The sequence below is a fragment of the Symphalangus syndactylus genome, chromosome 10, assembly GCF_028878055.3.
Source record: "Symphalangus syndactylus isolate Jambi chromosome 10, NHGRI_mSymSyn1-v2.1_pri, whole genome shotgun sequence".
Classification (NCBI taxonomy): Eukaryota; Metazoa; Chordata; class Mammalia; order Primates; family Hylobatidae; genus Symphalangus; species Symphalangus syndactylus.
In genome coordinates, this window is record NC_072432.2 from 29,538,666 (window position 1) to 29,551,994 (window position 13,329).

Consider the following 13,329-nt stretch of genomic DNA (forward strand, 5'->3'; position numbering starts at 1 on the left):
TATTAAAGGTGCTTCTGTATGGTGTAAACACGTTCTTACACGAGATTTCTAGATTCCCCCACTTCTAATTAAGTTTTTTCTCTTTCCAACGGGAAAAGGGGGATCATGGAGACAAAGGGGACTCCGGATCTCAGGGACCAAGGGTAAGTGTTCCTCTCATCCGTCTAAACGTTTGCTCCCTACAATCCCAGATTTGAATTCATGTCTGCATGGCTATTCATATGACATCTGTCATATGAATAATACTCAATAATATTATTGGAGGTAGACTACTGTAATTATTCCTGAAACACCCCTACCTCCTTTATTTTCCTCACCAGGAGCAGTGCATGTAGGGATTCCAACACATAAACTAAGCTTCTTTGAGAAGGTCTAAAGAACTCCCCCTGTCTACTTTCCGTCTGTTCCCATCCAGCTAATGGAATTTTCCACTTTTCAGTTAATTATAAAGAAAGCAATAACCCATATGTTCAGCATCTTTTTTTTAAAAAAAAAAAAGTCAGGGAATTATGACATGACTAATGGAAATTAAGTAGCAGATCTAATAAGTAGGGTAGAAGTCTTAAAAATATACATGTATTCTATTGTTTGTTCCCTATTTTGTTTAATTTTTGTGGCATTCATTCCTGATGGGAAAGCCAAGTATTTTTCTACAGAACAATGTTCTATCTTTTTAAAGAATGACAGCCAGGTGCAGTGGCTCACACCTGTAATCCTAGCACTTTGGGAGCCAAGACTGGTGGATCACCTGAGGTCAGGAGTTTAAGGCCAGCCTGCCCAACATGGTGAAACTCCGTCTCTACTAAAAATACAAAAATTAGCTGGGCATGGTGGTGCATGGGAGGCTGAGGCAGGAGAATTGCTTGAACACAGGAGGCAGAGGCTGCAGTGAGCCGAGATCACGCTACTGCGTTCCAGTCTGGGCAACAGAGTGAGACTCCGTCTCAAAAAAAGAATGAGGAAGCAATGTATGAGGTATGGATGAGGAACGAAAGGTTAGAGGATGCTGTAATAAATATGAATAAAGCAAATAAAATTTTACAGGTCACATCAGAGTAGCCTATATTTTAATTTTCAGAAAATGGTTTCAAAAATTAAATCTTTTTTTATCAGATTTCATATATTGAACCTACCAAAGACAGGATATAAGAAGTGGTTTGCCTCCCATATATTGAACCTACCAAAGACAGGATATAAGAAGTGGTTTGCCTCCTTTGAAATAAGGATACATTTTAAACATAATTACTTATGTATTCTAAAGTACAGTTGGGCCTTAGTAGGGAAATGATGGTCAGAGAGAGCTGTGAGTTGTATTTCTGTTTCTGTCACAGTCTACCCTACATGCTAAGCTAATACCCATGATTTTCCCTTGATTGGTTTTGTCCTAGGGTCCACCTGGTCAAAAAGGGGATCAAGGAGCCACTGAGATCATAGATTACAACGGCAACCTCCACGAAGCCTTACAGGCAAGTGACTGGTCCCTGCCCTGACACACACTGAGAAGGATGCTGAGGAGCACCCATGTAATGTGTGCAAATATGAGCTTCCACACCCTCTATCCTCAGAGGACTCCACTGCTCAAGGCACCCCTTCTCCCTGTTCTCAAGAACCCATCCCCTTCTCTCTGCCCCAGTTTATCTTCTTTATTTGTAGCATTTTTCAATAATTTCTTTCCTTTCCCTTCCACCTTCAGATATAGTTAAGCCTTATGAGGGATAAACCTTGTGTTAGTTTGGCCAATTTTTGCCTCCTTGCTTGCAGAGGGAATGTGGCAAGGCAATCAAGAGTTCTGTGCCTCTGGGGCTGGAGCTGCCTGCATTCAAATCTCAGCTCTCTTGTTTACTAAATGTGTGACCTAGGGCAAGTTATTTCACTTCTCTGTGCCTCAGTTTTCCGTCTACAGAATGAGGATGGTAGCATTATCTGCCTCATAGCCTTGTTGAGAAGAGCAAATGGCACAATATATATTATACTCTTAGAACAGTGCCTGGCACATAGTAAGCCCTCTGTATTTCTTATTACTGCTACCATGTAATTCTTTTCTTCTCATTAAGTAAGGAATAGACTATGTGGCTTGTCTCTATCACCTTTGCTTCCTATTCATTCTTTTCATGTTTAGACTCCTGCATTCTAGCCTCTATCACCATTCTGTTGCATCTTCTCTGACAAAGGTCAACAATAACCTCTATGTCATGTCCACTGGACTCATCGCCCCTGATGTTTTTCTGATATTGATATCAAACCACCTTCCTTTTGAAACTTTTTTTTGTCTCTCTGACCTTCTACTTTCATTTCATTTTTTCCATTTTTCTTCTCTGGCATATCACCTTTATTTTGGTGTTTCTAATTTGTCTGTCTATTCCCTAGTTTTTGGTATCCTCAAGTCGCTGATCTTTTCTTGGTACAGTCACTCCCTCTGTGTTCTTCCACATTATGGCTCTCAATTCTTTCATCTCTAGATATAATCTGTGTATGCCCCCAGCTGTCCAAGAATATTTCCATTATGGATGTATGAATGCCTTATCAACTTCCACCAATACACACAATTATACTGGTTACCTTTCCCACCTACCAAATGAGTCCCTTTTTTAAGTGACCGGTTTCTGTTAGTGATACCACGAATCTGAATTTTGAGGGAATAGAAAGTTTAGAGTCATTTTTAAACTATTCTTAGTCCTTTACTTATTCTATCTCACCAAGGGGCTGCTATTTCCTTTTTCAAAGTATCTCTTGAGATTGCCCGTTCTTTCCATTCCCAACTGAGTCCACATCCTGTTTACTTCATGCCTAATACAGCAAAAGCTCCTTGACCAATGACTCTTTCCCTAGTGCCTCCTTGTCCTTCTAATTCATCTTGTGTATCACTCCAAGATTAATTTTTATAAATGATCACGGCTTCGATGGTTCTAATTTGCTCGGAAACCTTAATGACCCCCCTACTGCCTATTCTATCAAGCCCAAGCTTCTCCATCTTAAGCCTCTATAGTCATGCCCTTCCTGTGGAGAACTTTTCATTTCTCCACAGCAGAGTTCCCCCTGATATAATCATTGTTATCATATCCATGCAAGTCTCCTCCTTTTTGCCTGTGTTCATCCCATTCTTCTTTCCTTTCTTTCCCATATAAATTCTACACAACAATCCACTGCTGCCACTCAGATGAGTTCTTCCTCTTAATCCTTTTAAACATTAGTAGTGGGGTTCTATTGGTTTACCATTTAAAATCCAACTCCATGGTTGATTTTAGTCTTACCTCTTATCAGATTGTAAGCTTGGTGACAGAAAAACAGTTTATGCTTATATTAACTAGATATGTAAATATTAAGTAAATGGTTATTGGTTGAATAAGTATACTTAATTCATATGTACAAGCCATTTCTTTGCTTGTAAGCCGAATTAGTTGTTTTAAATATTTCTCTGCCACTTTGTACCTGTTTGAATCATTTTTCCATCTTTATGATTTTACTGACACAATCTAATTATGACAGATCTGTACCTCTATATGTTCTTTGCTACAACTACCATTTTTAACTAGTAGAGTACTAAGTCGTTTTTTTTTTTTAATCTGTTTTCAGCTCAGCCTTTTTGTTGGCCTTTTCATTATTTTTCTTCTGGTAAAATACAAAGAGAAGCATGTTTACTGCTTGGAGAAATGTTGCTTGGACAGTATATTTAGTCAGGAGCTTGAATTAGTGTTCCTCTGTGTAATTGGATTCAATGTAAGTAGTGGCCTCTGGGTTATTGTCAAATTCTAGAACTAGTTTTCTAAATTATTCCCTTTTCCCCACAAGCTGATAACTAGGTAAGGAAAGGAAGGGAGATGGAGACAGGGAACACAAAGCTTTGGTGTGCCTACTGTTTTCAAAGTTCTTATAAAATATAGAGACTTTTTAAAAACTTAGTTTATTAGCAGTGTTGTAAATTGCCCTTGAACTACTTCCAATGGCCCCATAATTCCTGCTACCACCTTTAAGAGGCATCTACTTTCTTATCCTCCAAGAACTGCTCCAATATAATTGGGCATTTTCTGCAACACTGTGCTCAAGTTCTCAAAGCATTCTTTGCATGAACTGGGCCTGGCATGAGGCAAGCTATCCTTAGTCTAAAATGGAAATCTCTAATTACCTCAGTCATTTGGGGGAAATTGCTTAATATATCTATACTTCATTGATCTTATCTGCAAAATAAGGATGTTATTGGAATAAATTTTTTTCTATGAGTACACGAAACTTAATACTCTTCTTAGGGTGATTTTTCAGAGCTTCTGAACACTTTTTACTGATATGCCTAAAAGCATTGTACTTTTTAAAAAATGTGACACCTATATTTTGATATGAAAAGATATACCTCTGTTGATTTTTCTCATCTTTAATTCTATATGACTACAAAACAGTCAATATCCATCACAGTCAACTAGTTCATGCTTATGTCTCAACCTAAAGGTTTATTATTCTTATGGGGTTGGTTGTGAGGCAACTATTTGCCATGCTTATAAATAGTTTATAGTTATCTTTTCACATCAAAACTATTGGTTTCCCTAACATAGTGCTCTAGTGAATTGAGTCCCTCATAAAATTAATACATTAGATTGAGAAGAGATGGTAGACATTTATTCTTCTAATTCTCTAACCAGTGATGGATGTTTACAGTTTTGCAGGTATGTCATTATTATCCCTTTTAAAACAATCTGACAAAAATACTCTAGGATAATCAGATAAATAGAAATATATTACAGTTATAATCATACCATATTAGAAATATAAAATTTTACTGTTGCCTGTATTGAAGATTGTGATTTACATAAACATTGCCATAAGCTATTTATTTTTATTTAAGGTGGCTAAATTTTCACAAATTAGCAGTAAAACCTCTGTTTCCTAACTGACTCTTTAAAAAGTTCTCATCGCCATCTAAACTAAACCTGTTCTCTAGTATGAATCATGGGTGAGTTTAAGCTTTCATCATTATGAGAAATGAAAGAAAGTAACCTTTAATTCTAAAGAGATTCAGATAAACATTTCAGGGAATAAATCACAAAGCAGGCTGCTGGGCTTTACCCAATTTGCAGTTTCTGTAGTTCATGCCTCCCATTTCACATTGTGTCTCACTAGAGAATGCCATGTCTTTCTCCATCACCACCAAAAATTCTGGCTTTCAAATCATTATTTGAGTTCAAGAGAAAATCCTATTGAGTTTATATAGCTTTAACTTGGATTTGCCACATATAAGAAATGCACAGTGAGCCACATCATTAGGACTTCTCTGTGTGTCTGCATACTGGTGCTTCTAGATGGTGGTCAAGACTATGTATTTGCGAAGTTAGCTCAGCTTATTGTCATTGAAACCTATTAGCTGGATGGAACATTATACAATTTTAAAGTTTCACAAACATAGTTGTTTAACAAAATCATTTAAACTTCATCTGTTAGGTCAGTTACTATTAATAATATTCTTTTATTTTGCAGCACATTATTAAACATGTTGTTATCCTTAAATTTAAAAAAATATAAACTAGCATTATGTTCAGGTGAAAAATGAATTAATATATGGCACATGTTGGAAAACCTCAGAGAGCTCAAATTTGAAGCTCCCTTTCCTTTTTAGGGCTTTATGATCCTGTTTTCTAGTTAAAAAGTAACATGTAATTGGAAGACAATGATAAAGAAATTATTTCTACTCCTTAATTTTCTGATAGCCTTGTTTAAATGACTTCTCTACACTGTAGGATCAACAACAAAAAAAGTAGCTTTATCATAACTACAAATCCAATTCTTGTTCTAGGTGAATTCCTGAAGCATAAACTGAATGGAATTATGTCACACAGATCTGGTGGTGTAAAATTCTGGGAACTTATTTTTTTCTTATAATCTTGCCCCCAGTTTGTGGACATTTTACCTTTTACAACAATTAAAAAAAAAAAAAAAACAGTAAGAACAGCTCAAATCAGAAATTGGAGTGCAATAGTGGAAAACAGAAGGATGGTGTTCAACTGATATCTACGAGTTTGAATGTAATTGAATAATGTTTCTCTATGACCAGAGTCCCTAAAGGAAATGTTCTCCCCTCTGTGATTTCATAAAGTGGTTATCAACCCCATAGAACTTTCAGCACAGAACCTAGACCAGAAAAATGTTAATTCAAAAATATGATTCATGGATCAGGAATTATGTTTTAGAGATTCAGACTTAGACACAGTATATTTTGTTACAGTTCTCTAACACTTTAAGAAATTAGATTAATTCTTTCAGTATATACCCAGTAATGAGATTGCTGCGTCAAATGGTATTGCTAGTTCTAGATCCTCGAGGAATTGCCACACTGTCTTCCACAATGGTTGAACTAGTTTACACTCCCACAAACAGTGTAAAAGTGTTCCTGTTTCTCCACATCCTTTTCAGCATCTGTTGTTTCCTGACTTTTTAATGATGGCCATTCTAACTGGCGTGAGATGGTATCTCATTGTGGTTTTGATTTGCATTTCTCTAATGACCAGTGATGATGAGCTTTTTTTCATATGTTTGTTGGCCGCATAAATGTGTTCTTTTGAAAAATGTCTGTTCATATCCTTTGCCCACTTTTCGATGGGGTTGTTTTTTTTTTTTCTTGTGAATTTAAGTTCTTTGTAGATTCTGGATATTAGCCCTTTGTCAGATGGATAGATTGCAAAACTTTTCTCCCATTCTGTAGGTTGCCTGTTCACTCTGATGATAGTTTCTTTTGCTGTGCAGAAGCTCTTTAGTTTAATTAGATTCCGTTTGTCAATTTTGGCTCTTGTTGCCATTGCTTTTGGTGTTTCAGTCATGAAGTCTTTGCCTATACCTATGTCCTGAATGGTATTGCCTAGGTTTTCTTCTAGGGTTTTTATGGTTTTAGGTCTTACATTTAAACCTTTAATCCATCTTGAGTTAATTTTTGTATAAGGTTTAAGGAAGGGGTCCAGTTTCAGTTTTCTGCATATGGCTAGCCAGTTTTCCCAACACCATTTATTAAATAGGGAATCCTTTCCACATTGCTTGTTTTTGTCAGGTTTGTCAAAGATCAGATGGTTGTAGATGTGTGGTGTTATTTCTGAGGCCTCTATTCTGTTCCATTGGTCTATATATCTGTTTTGGTACCAGTCTACTATAAAGATACATGCACACGTATGTTTATTGCAGCACTATTCACAATAGCAAAAACTTGGAACCAACCCAAATGCCCATCAATGATAAGACTGGATAAAGAAAATGTGGCACATATACACAACGGAATACTATGCAGCCATAAAAAAGAATGAGTTCATGTCCTTTGCAGGGACATGGATGAAGCTGGAAACCATCATTCTCAGCAAACTAACCCAGGAACAGATTACCAAACACCGCATATTCTCACTCATAAGTGGGAGTTGAACAATGAGAACATATGGGCACAGGGAGGGGAACATCACACACCGGGGCCTGTCAGGGGGTGGGGGACAAGGGGAGGGATAGCATTCGGAGAAATACCTAATGTAGATGACGAGTTGATGGGTGCAGCAAACCACGATGGCACATGTATACCTATGTAACAAATGTGCACGTTCTGCACATGTATCCCAGAACTTAAGTATAATAAATCAATCAATCAATCAATTTTAAAAACTCATTTGTTTTTCTGATTAAGTTCACAAAAAATTGGAATGCCAAAAAAAGGAAATTAGATTAATTCTATGTTGACTAATATCTTTAGTTACAGCACACACACACACACACACACACACACACACACACACACACACAGTTAGTTTTAATGCAACAAATGAGCTGCAGACCAAAAAAGAAAAAATATACAGTTGGGTATTTCAGTTTTCTCTAATGAAGTACTTTCTAGAATAGAGCTTTTATCAATAGCAAAATTTCTCAGTTCACAATTATACTAACAAGCCTCTAGCATATATGGCTTTGTTGCATTATTTTTTCAATCAGGTGAATTAAAATTTTGACATTTCTTTTTCTTCAGCCATAGATTTTTAAAATAGGATTCTAAAAATAATTTTTAAAAAATCTCTACAACTATACTGTATTGAAGATAGGATAATATGTTCTCAGTATCTTGTCAAATCCTTATAAGATATCAGACTAGCCAAACATATTCAAAAAGTTGATTATTTCACAAATGTATTACTGTACTTTGGCACACAAAATAGATAACTCTGTCTTTGTCAATACGTTTTCCCAACAGAGGATTACCACCTTAACTGTCACGGTAACTCCTATTGCATGCTTTCTGTGGTTTGTGGTTTTGTATTTGGTGTTGATGCATGCCAGCCAAAATGGTACTAATGTAGCTATTGTTTTTATCTGATACTTAATTTTATGTTTTCTTGTATTAATAATCTTTTACATTTGCTCCAGTTGAATCACTTTGTCTGCTTAGTGAAAAGGTCAAGAAAAAAAGTGATTGCTAATTTTCTTAAAAGTCTCTGGCCTTATCTGAACAATATAGCTTTATTCTTTAGGGTTTGGGAAATCAAAGCCTTTGGGGTGGAGGGGTAAGGAGTGTATGTAGAAACAAAGCTAATATTCATAGGCTAATTCATCCCAATACGATGAGTGTGGAGCATGGCAGCAATTTTACATTACCTTACCGAATCTACCCGGAAGCACCTTCCGTATTATTTTGACCTCAAATGTTTTAATATTTTATCATATAAATAGGTGTTTTTTTCTAATTATGTAACTAGTAAAATTTTTCCTCATTGCAAATTTATATTTGGGGATATCTGATTATGATAGAAATAAGGAAGGTGTATAGTGTGCCTATTTAAGGCATGAATTTTAATACATATAATTACTACTTTTAAAAACTGTGCTTTTTCTTGATTTAGGGTCCCCCTGGACCTCCTGGACCTCAAGGAATACAAGGGCCAAAGGTTATTCTTTATTTACTTGTTTCCATTTATCACATACAGTGCAGAGAATCCCACATTAAGTATATGCATCTTTGAAAATCAGTCTTACAAAATGCTGAAGAAGCTGAGATCAACAGTATTGTTTTGGAGAGTGAAGAAAAGAAATTGAGGTCTGGACTGAAGGAAGACAGAAAATTAGAAAAGAAGAAGGGAAAATAGGAAAAGAAGACAGAGAAATTTAATTTAGGGGAAGACATTGAAAAAAGATATTAAACAAGGGAAAAACAAGTTCACCAGAAATTATAAATGTAAAAAACACTAAATGTGGTGTATGAAAACAAAAGAAAATGTTTAATTAAAGGAGGGTTAGAGAAAATTTAACTTGACACCAAGAAAGGTCCTTGCTTCTAATGCTTTTGTAATAAAAAGAGTAAGAAAAGTTTTAGTATGGTGCATTCACAAATCAAAACTTTAGGAATCATTTTTCATAATGTATTCTTTATTATATACTTTCAGACATTTTGCCATTTAAATCTTATCTAATGAAACATACCAACTAAAAATAGTAGAAGGCTAGAATTGCTTGCTTATATCTAAACTTTGTTGATGGCTTTATCCCTCCAAACTGAAGCTTAGTCATTCAACCATATTTGATCAATTAACACACGGCCAGTGATTCTGGCTTTTCAGAACTGAGCTACATGTGTTGAAATATGACTTTCATCATTGGATTCTTGTAGGAGATTCAAGTTATTTCAAAATTCATCTTTTGTTAATGCTTCTTAAGGCAGTTTATTTGCTAAGTCTATCATAACACACACACACACGTATCAGCTTTCATACTCTCTCAAGATACTTAAAAACAGAAATCTAGTATATAGAAACTTTATTTTTCTATTATATAAAGGAATATAAATTACAATATTACTGAGCTCCTTGCCTATATATTTAGAACATAGATCCTAATTTCAAATGGATTTCATGTATAGCATTAATATAAGGTGTGGGATTTTTAACTTTCTATTTCTCCAGCACATTCTGGTCCCTTAGAGACATAACACAAAAAAACTATACATAATCTTTATTCTTGGTGAGCAACACTGCCTGGATCCCCATTCAATAATATCTTGGTGAGCTGGACTAGATATCCTAGAAGGAAATCTGCAATTTCTTTTTTCCTTTATGTAGAACCAACCAAGTGTCTAAGTTCATTATTTCACCTCCTCACTTGACTAAGACTCCAGAACCAAAATTGTCCCCAAAGCTAAATACATATCTCATTTACCACAAACCTCAAAAGTTTCCAGGACTTTTCTCTTCTCTACAGTCCAAAGGCCTAGAGAAGCCCCAAAGGCACCCATTCTTTGACCCAAAGAGGCAAAAAGGACCTCCTAGGTAAAAAATCTGTATCACTAAAACCTATATTCCCTTGATTTTATAATCCAATTGCTATTCATGTATTAATTCAGTTATTCAGTAAGTAATTTTTGAGCCTCTACTCTATGGTAAGGACTAATATCTAGTAAGGATACTAGAAAGAAATTCCAATAAAGGGCTTATGGCCTAGGGAGGGAGATAGGCAAATAAAGGTACAATTATTAATAGAGTAAGTGCATAGAAGGTCCCTCTAAGTCTTAAGAGCCAAGGGTGGCTTTGAGTTGAAACTGAAAGACAGGAAGAAGTTGCCCAGATGAATATCTAGACAAGCAATATGGAGGAGGGTTGAGTCATTCTCGCTTACCTCCTACCCTTGCCGTCCTTCCCAGTATGCTATCATCCCTACCCCACCCACCCCACAATGGTCTTATAATTGAGATCTTGTGTTAGCTGATATAGTCCTTTATGTTTTTCATGATCTGTCCTTGAGAAGGTTGGGATAATTGGGGTGGAATGTAGCTATGACCAAGAGACAGCAAAATGTAGCCTGAGTCAAGTATAGAACCCCTTCTGATCTTGGAACTCAGACTGAATGGGAACTTACTAAATTAGTATTTCTCCTTCATTTGTCACACAGGAATTGTTTGATTCCTTACACATCAAATAACTCTTACGAACCCCGTTTGAGGGGTGAAGGATAAATGAATAACTCATGAATTATGTTTTTCTTTTAAACACTTGTGAGTCATATTTTAAAGGGAAAAGTCTAGCAAAGCCATCATTATTGGACCCACAGTGCTGACAAGTATTCAGACTCTGAATGAAACTAGGGCTTAGCCAGGTGCATCCAACCTCAGCAGACTTGTTTGTGGCAAAATAAACTTTGCTGCTACCACAAAGAGCAGGAAATCTGAAATAAGAAAAGGCCCTTCCCCCGCCACTTTTCTTGCTTCATTTGTTTATAACCACAAGATCATGCCTTCCTTAAACACTGGAAAGCTCAAATTTGATGCTGTACCTCATAGCTCTTAAAGTTTTTACCAGGGAAAGGAGCTCTAGCCATTTCAATATTGTGATTTATAGTATCACCAAACAGGCCTTTCTAGAAAATACAGCCTCAGGTCAGCTCCTTTGGAAATCTGTCTGTGAGGCAGGCCTCTCACACTCAGAAGAGCTGTTTTTACAAAGTTTCCACAGTGTGGGATTCAGGGATATTTGTAATGGGATCCACATAAATGACTCATTGATATAAAATAATTCTTACTTTTCAAGGAATTTATTTAGTCACCTTTCAAAACTGAAAAGTGACTAAACATTCGCTGTTCGATTGACTTTCTGGCATATTGTATAAATTTGCTTTTAATGGAACATCTTCAGTTTAAAAAAGCAAACAAAAATATCTATATTTTGAGTTTGTCAAAAATCCTTTTAAATCATAACATGAATAGTAAATTTTAATTCATTCATAACACAGTATAAGAAATTGAATTGATCCAAAAGTAATTTTATATGGATTAAGATATCTGATTTATGATATCCTTCAGTGAGGCTTTTCTGGAAATTGCACACTCACAATCATGAATTTGTAACTAACTGAACTGTGCCAATTAAAATATTGTTGCAAATTCATGGGGCTTTGCATTTTATTTTTTTAGGTTAACTGTTATGTTTTCCTTTTTACTGAAATTGGAAAGTAAGAGAAATCATACAGAAATTGTATGGAGAAAAAAATTAACTAACTGAAGCAGATAGGTTGTTGCTATAGGATATGGTCAGCTATCAAATTATGTTATCAGTTTTCCTTGATCACTCTTTTTTAGCCTGCATCTCACATGGAGAAAAAATAAAAACACTAAAAGCATTGGATCTTAGCTACATATAAATACTATACATAATCTTGAAGAAATGTTATTACTTCCCTTAGTTTAGATATGTGCTATAATAGAATATTCTTGGGTTATGATGTATTTGCTGAAAGTCAAAGTGTACTGTTAACCAACTAGCATCATTTTTTTATGTAGTGCAGTATGTTACCAATGAGAATGGAGGCAAGTCATCTACTTTTATCTTAATAGGGAGAGCAAGGATCTCCAGGAATCCCAGGAATGGATGGAGAGCAGGTAATTTTCAAAGATATATGTTATTATTTAAAGCATCATTCTTGATTACTACTTTTATTGTAGGTTTGAAGCCAAAATGTCATGAGCATTATTTGATACCCTCTTTCTTTTAACCATTTGTTCTAGAGACTTCGTTGACTCTAAAAAGCAATTAGTTTGAAATTAGACATTAGTTTTCTCTGCAAAAACATCTAAGCCATATGATACTTCAGTTTTGTTCTTAATACTTTATATCAACCTACCAGCGACTCCCCTGCAAATTTTTAATAGACTCGTAAAATCATTACCTTAGTAAAACTAGCCTAATTTTTGTCAGTGAATACAAATATGTCAAGATTAAAATCAGTGACCAGAGTTTCCACAAAACTAAATCTTGCCTATTATATGCCTTATTTAGACAATATTTTCTTTTCCCAAATAAAGATGACACCTAATCCCTAGATCCTTAGAAAATACAGAAACAAGCAGGGAACTTGTAGATTGACAGAGTATGGTAGTATATCTCTGAGGGTTCCCTCTAAAACAGAAGTCAGCAAGCTTTGTTAATAAAGGTCCAGATAGTAAATGCTTTAGGCATTACAGGCCACATATAATCTGTGTTGAAGTTTCCTTTTTATTTATTTATTTTTGGTTAACACCTCAACATTTTTTTTTAAAATTCACTCTGTACAGAAACAATCCCTGGGATGAATTTGGCCTGTGAGCCATGGTTTGGTGACCCCTGCCCTAAAAGAATCTGAGTTGGAGAACGTGGACAGTATTCAGAATGTGGAATGGAATCAAAAGGGTTAATTTCAAGATCTTTAGTGTTTTCTTGATTTCCATTATTTACCCAAGAAATGGCTAAAATCAGGAAAATCATAAGAAATCAAAAGGATTCTTTCTTAATACAGTTAGTGAACATATACTCATCAGAAGAAAGTATTAGGAAAATTATGTTTAGGAGATGTTATTTTTACTATCAG

At 35.4% G+C, this 13,329-nt stretch overlaps 1 protein-coding gene across 6 annotated transcripts in view; it reads left to right on the forward strand.

Annotated features, from left to right (window-relative positions):
• The window catches only part of COL25A1 (collagen type XXV alpha 1 chain), a 514,179-nt gene that overhangs the window by 460,268 nt on the left and 40,582 nt on the right, over positions 1-13,329 (forward strand). For 5 of the 6 annotated variants that reach the window (XM_063611090.1, XM_063611091.1, XM_055296768.2 and 2 more), the window contains 5 exons: positions 99-143; positions 1,389-1,466; positions 8,198-8,221; positions 8,844-8,888; positions 12,320-12,364. In XM_063611090.1, the coding sequence (XP_063467160.1) occupies positions 99-143; positions 1,389-1,466; positions 8,198-8,221; positions 8,844-8,888; positions 12,320-12,364 (237 nt within the window). The remainder of the gene's footprint in view (positions 1-98; positions 144-1,388; positions 1,467-8,197; positions 8,222-8,843; positions 8,889-12,319; positions 12,365-13,329) is intronic. The other variant, XM_055296769.2, reaches the window with a different exon arrangement.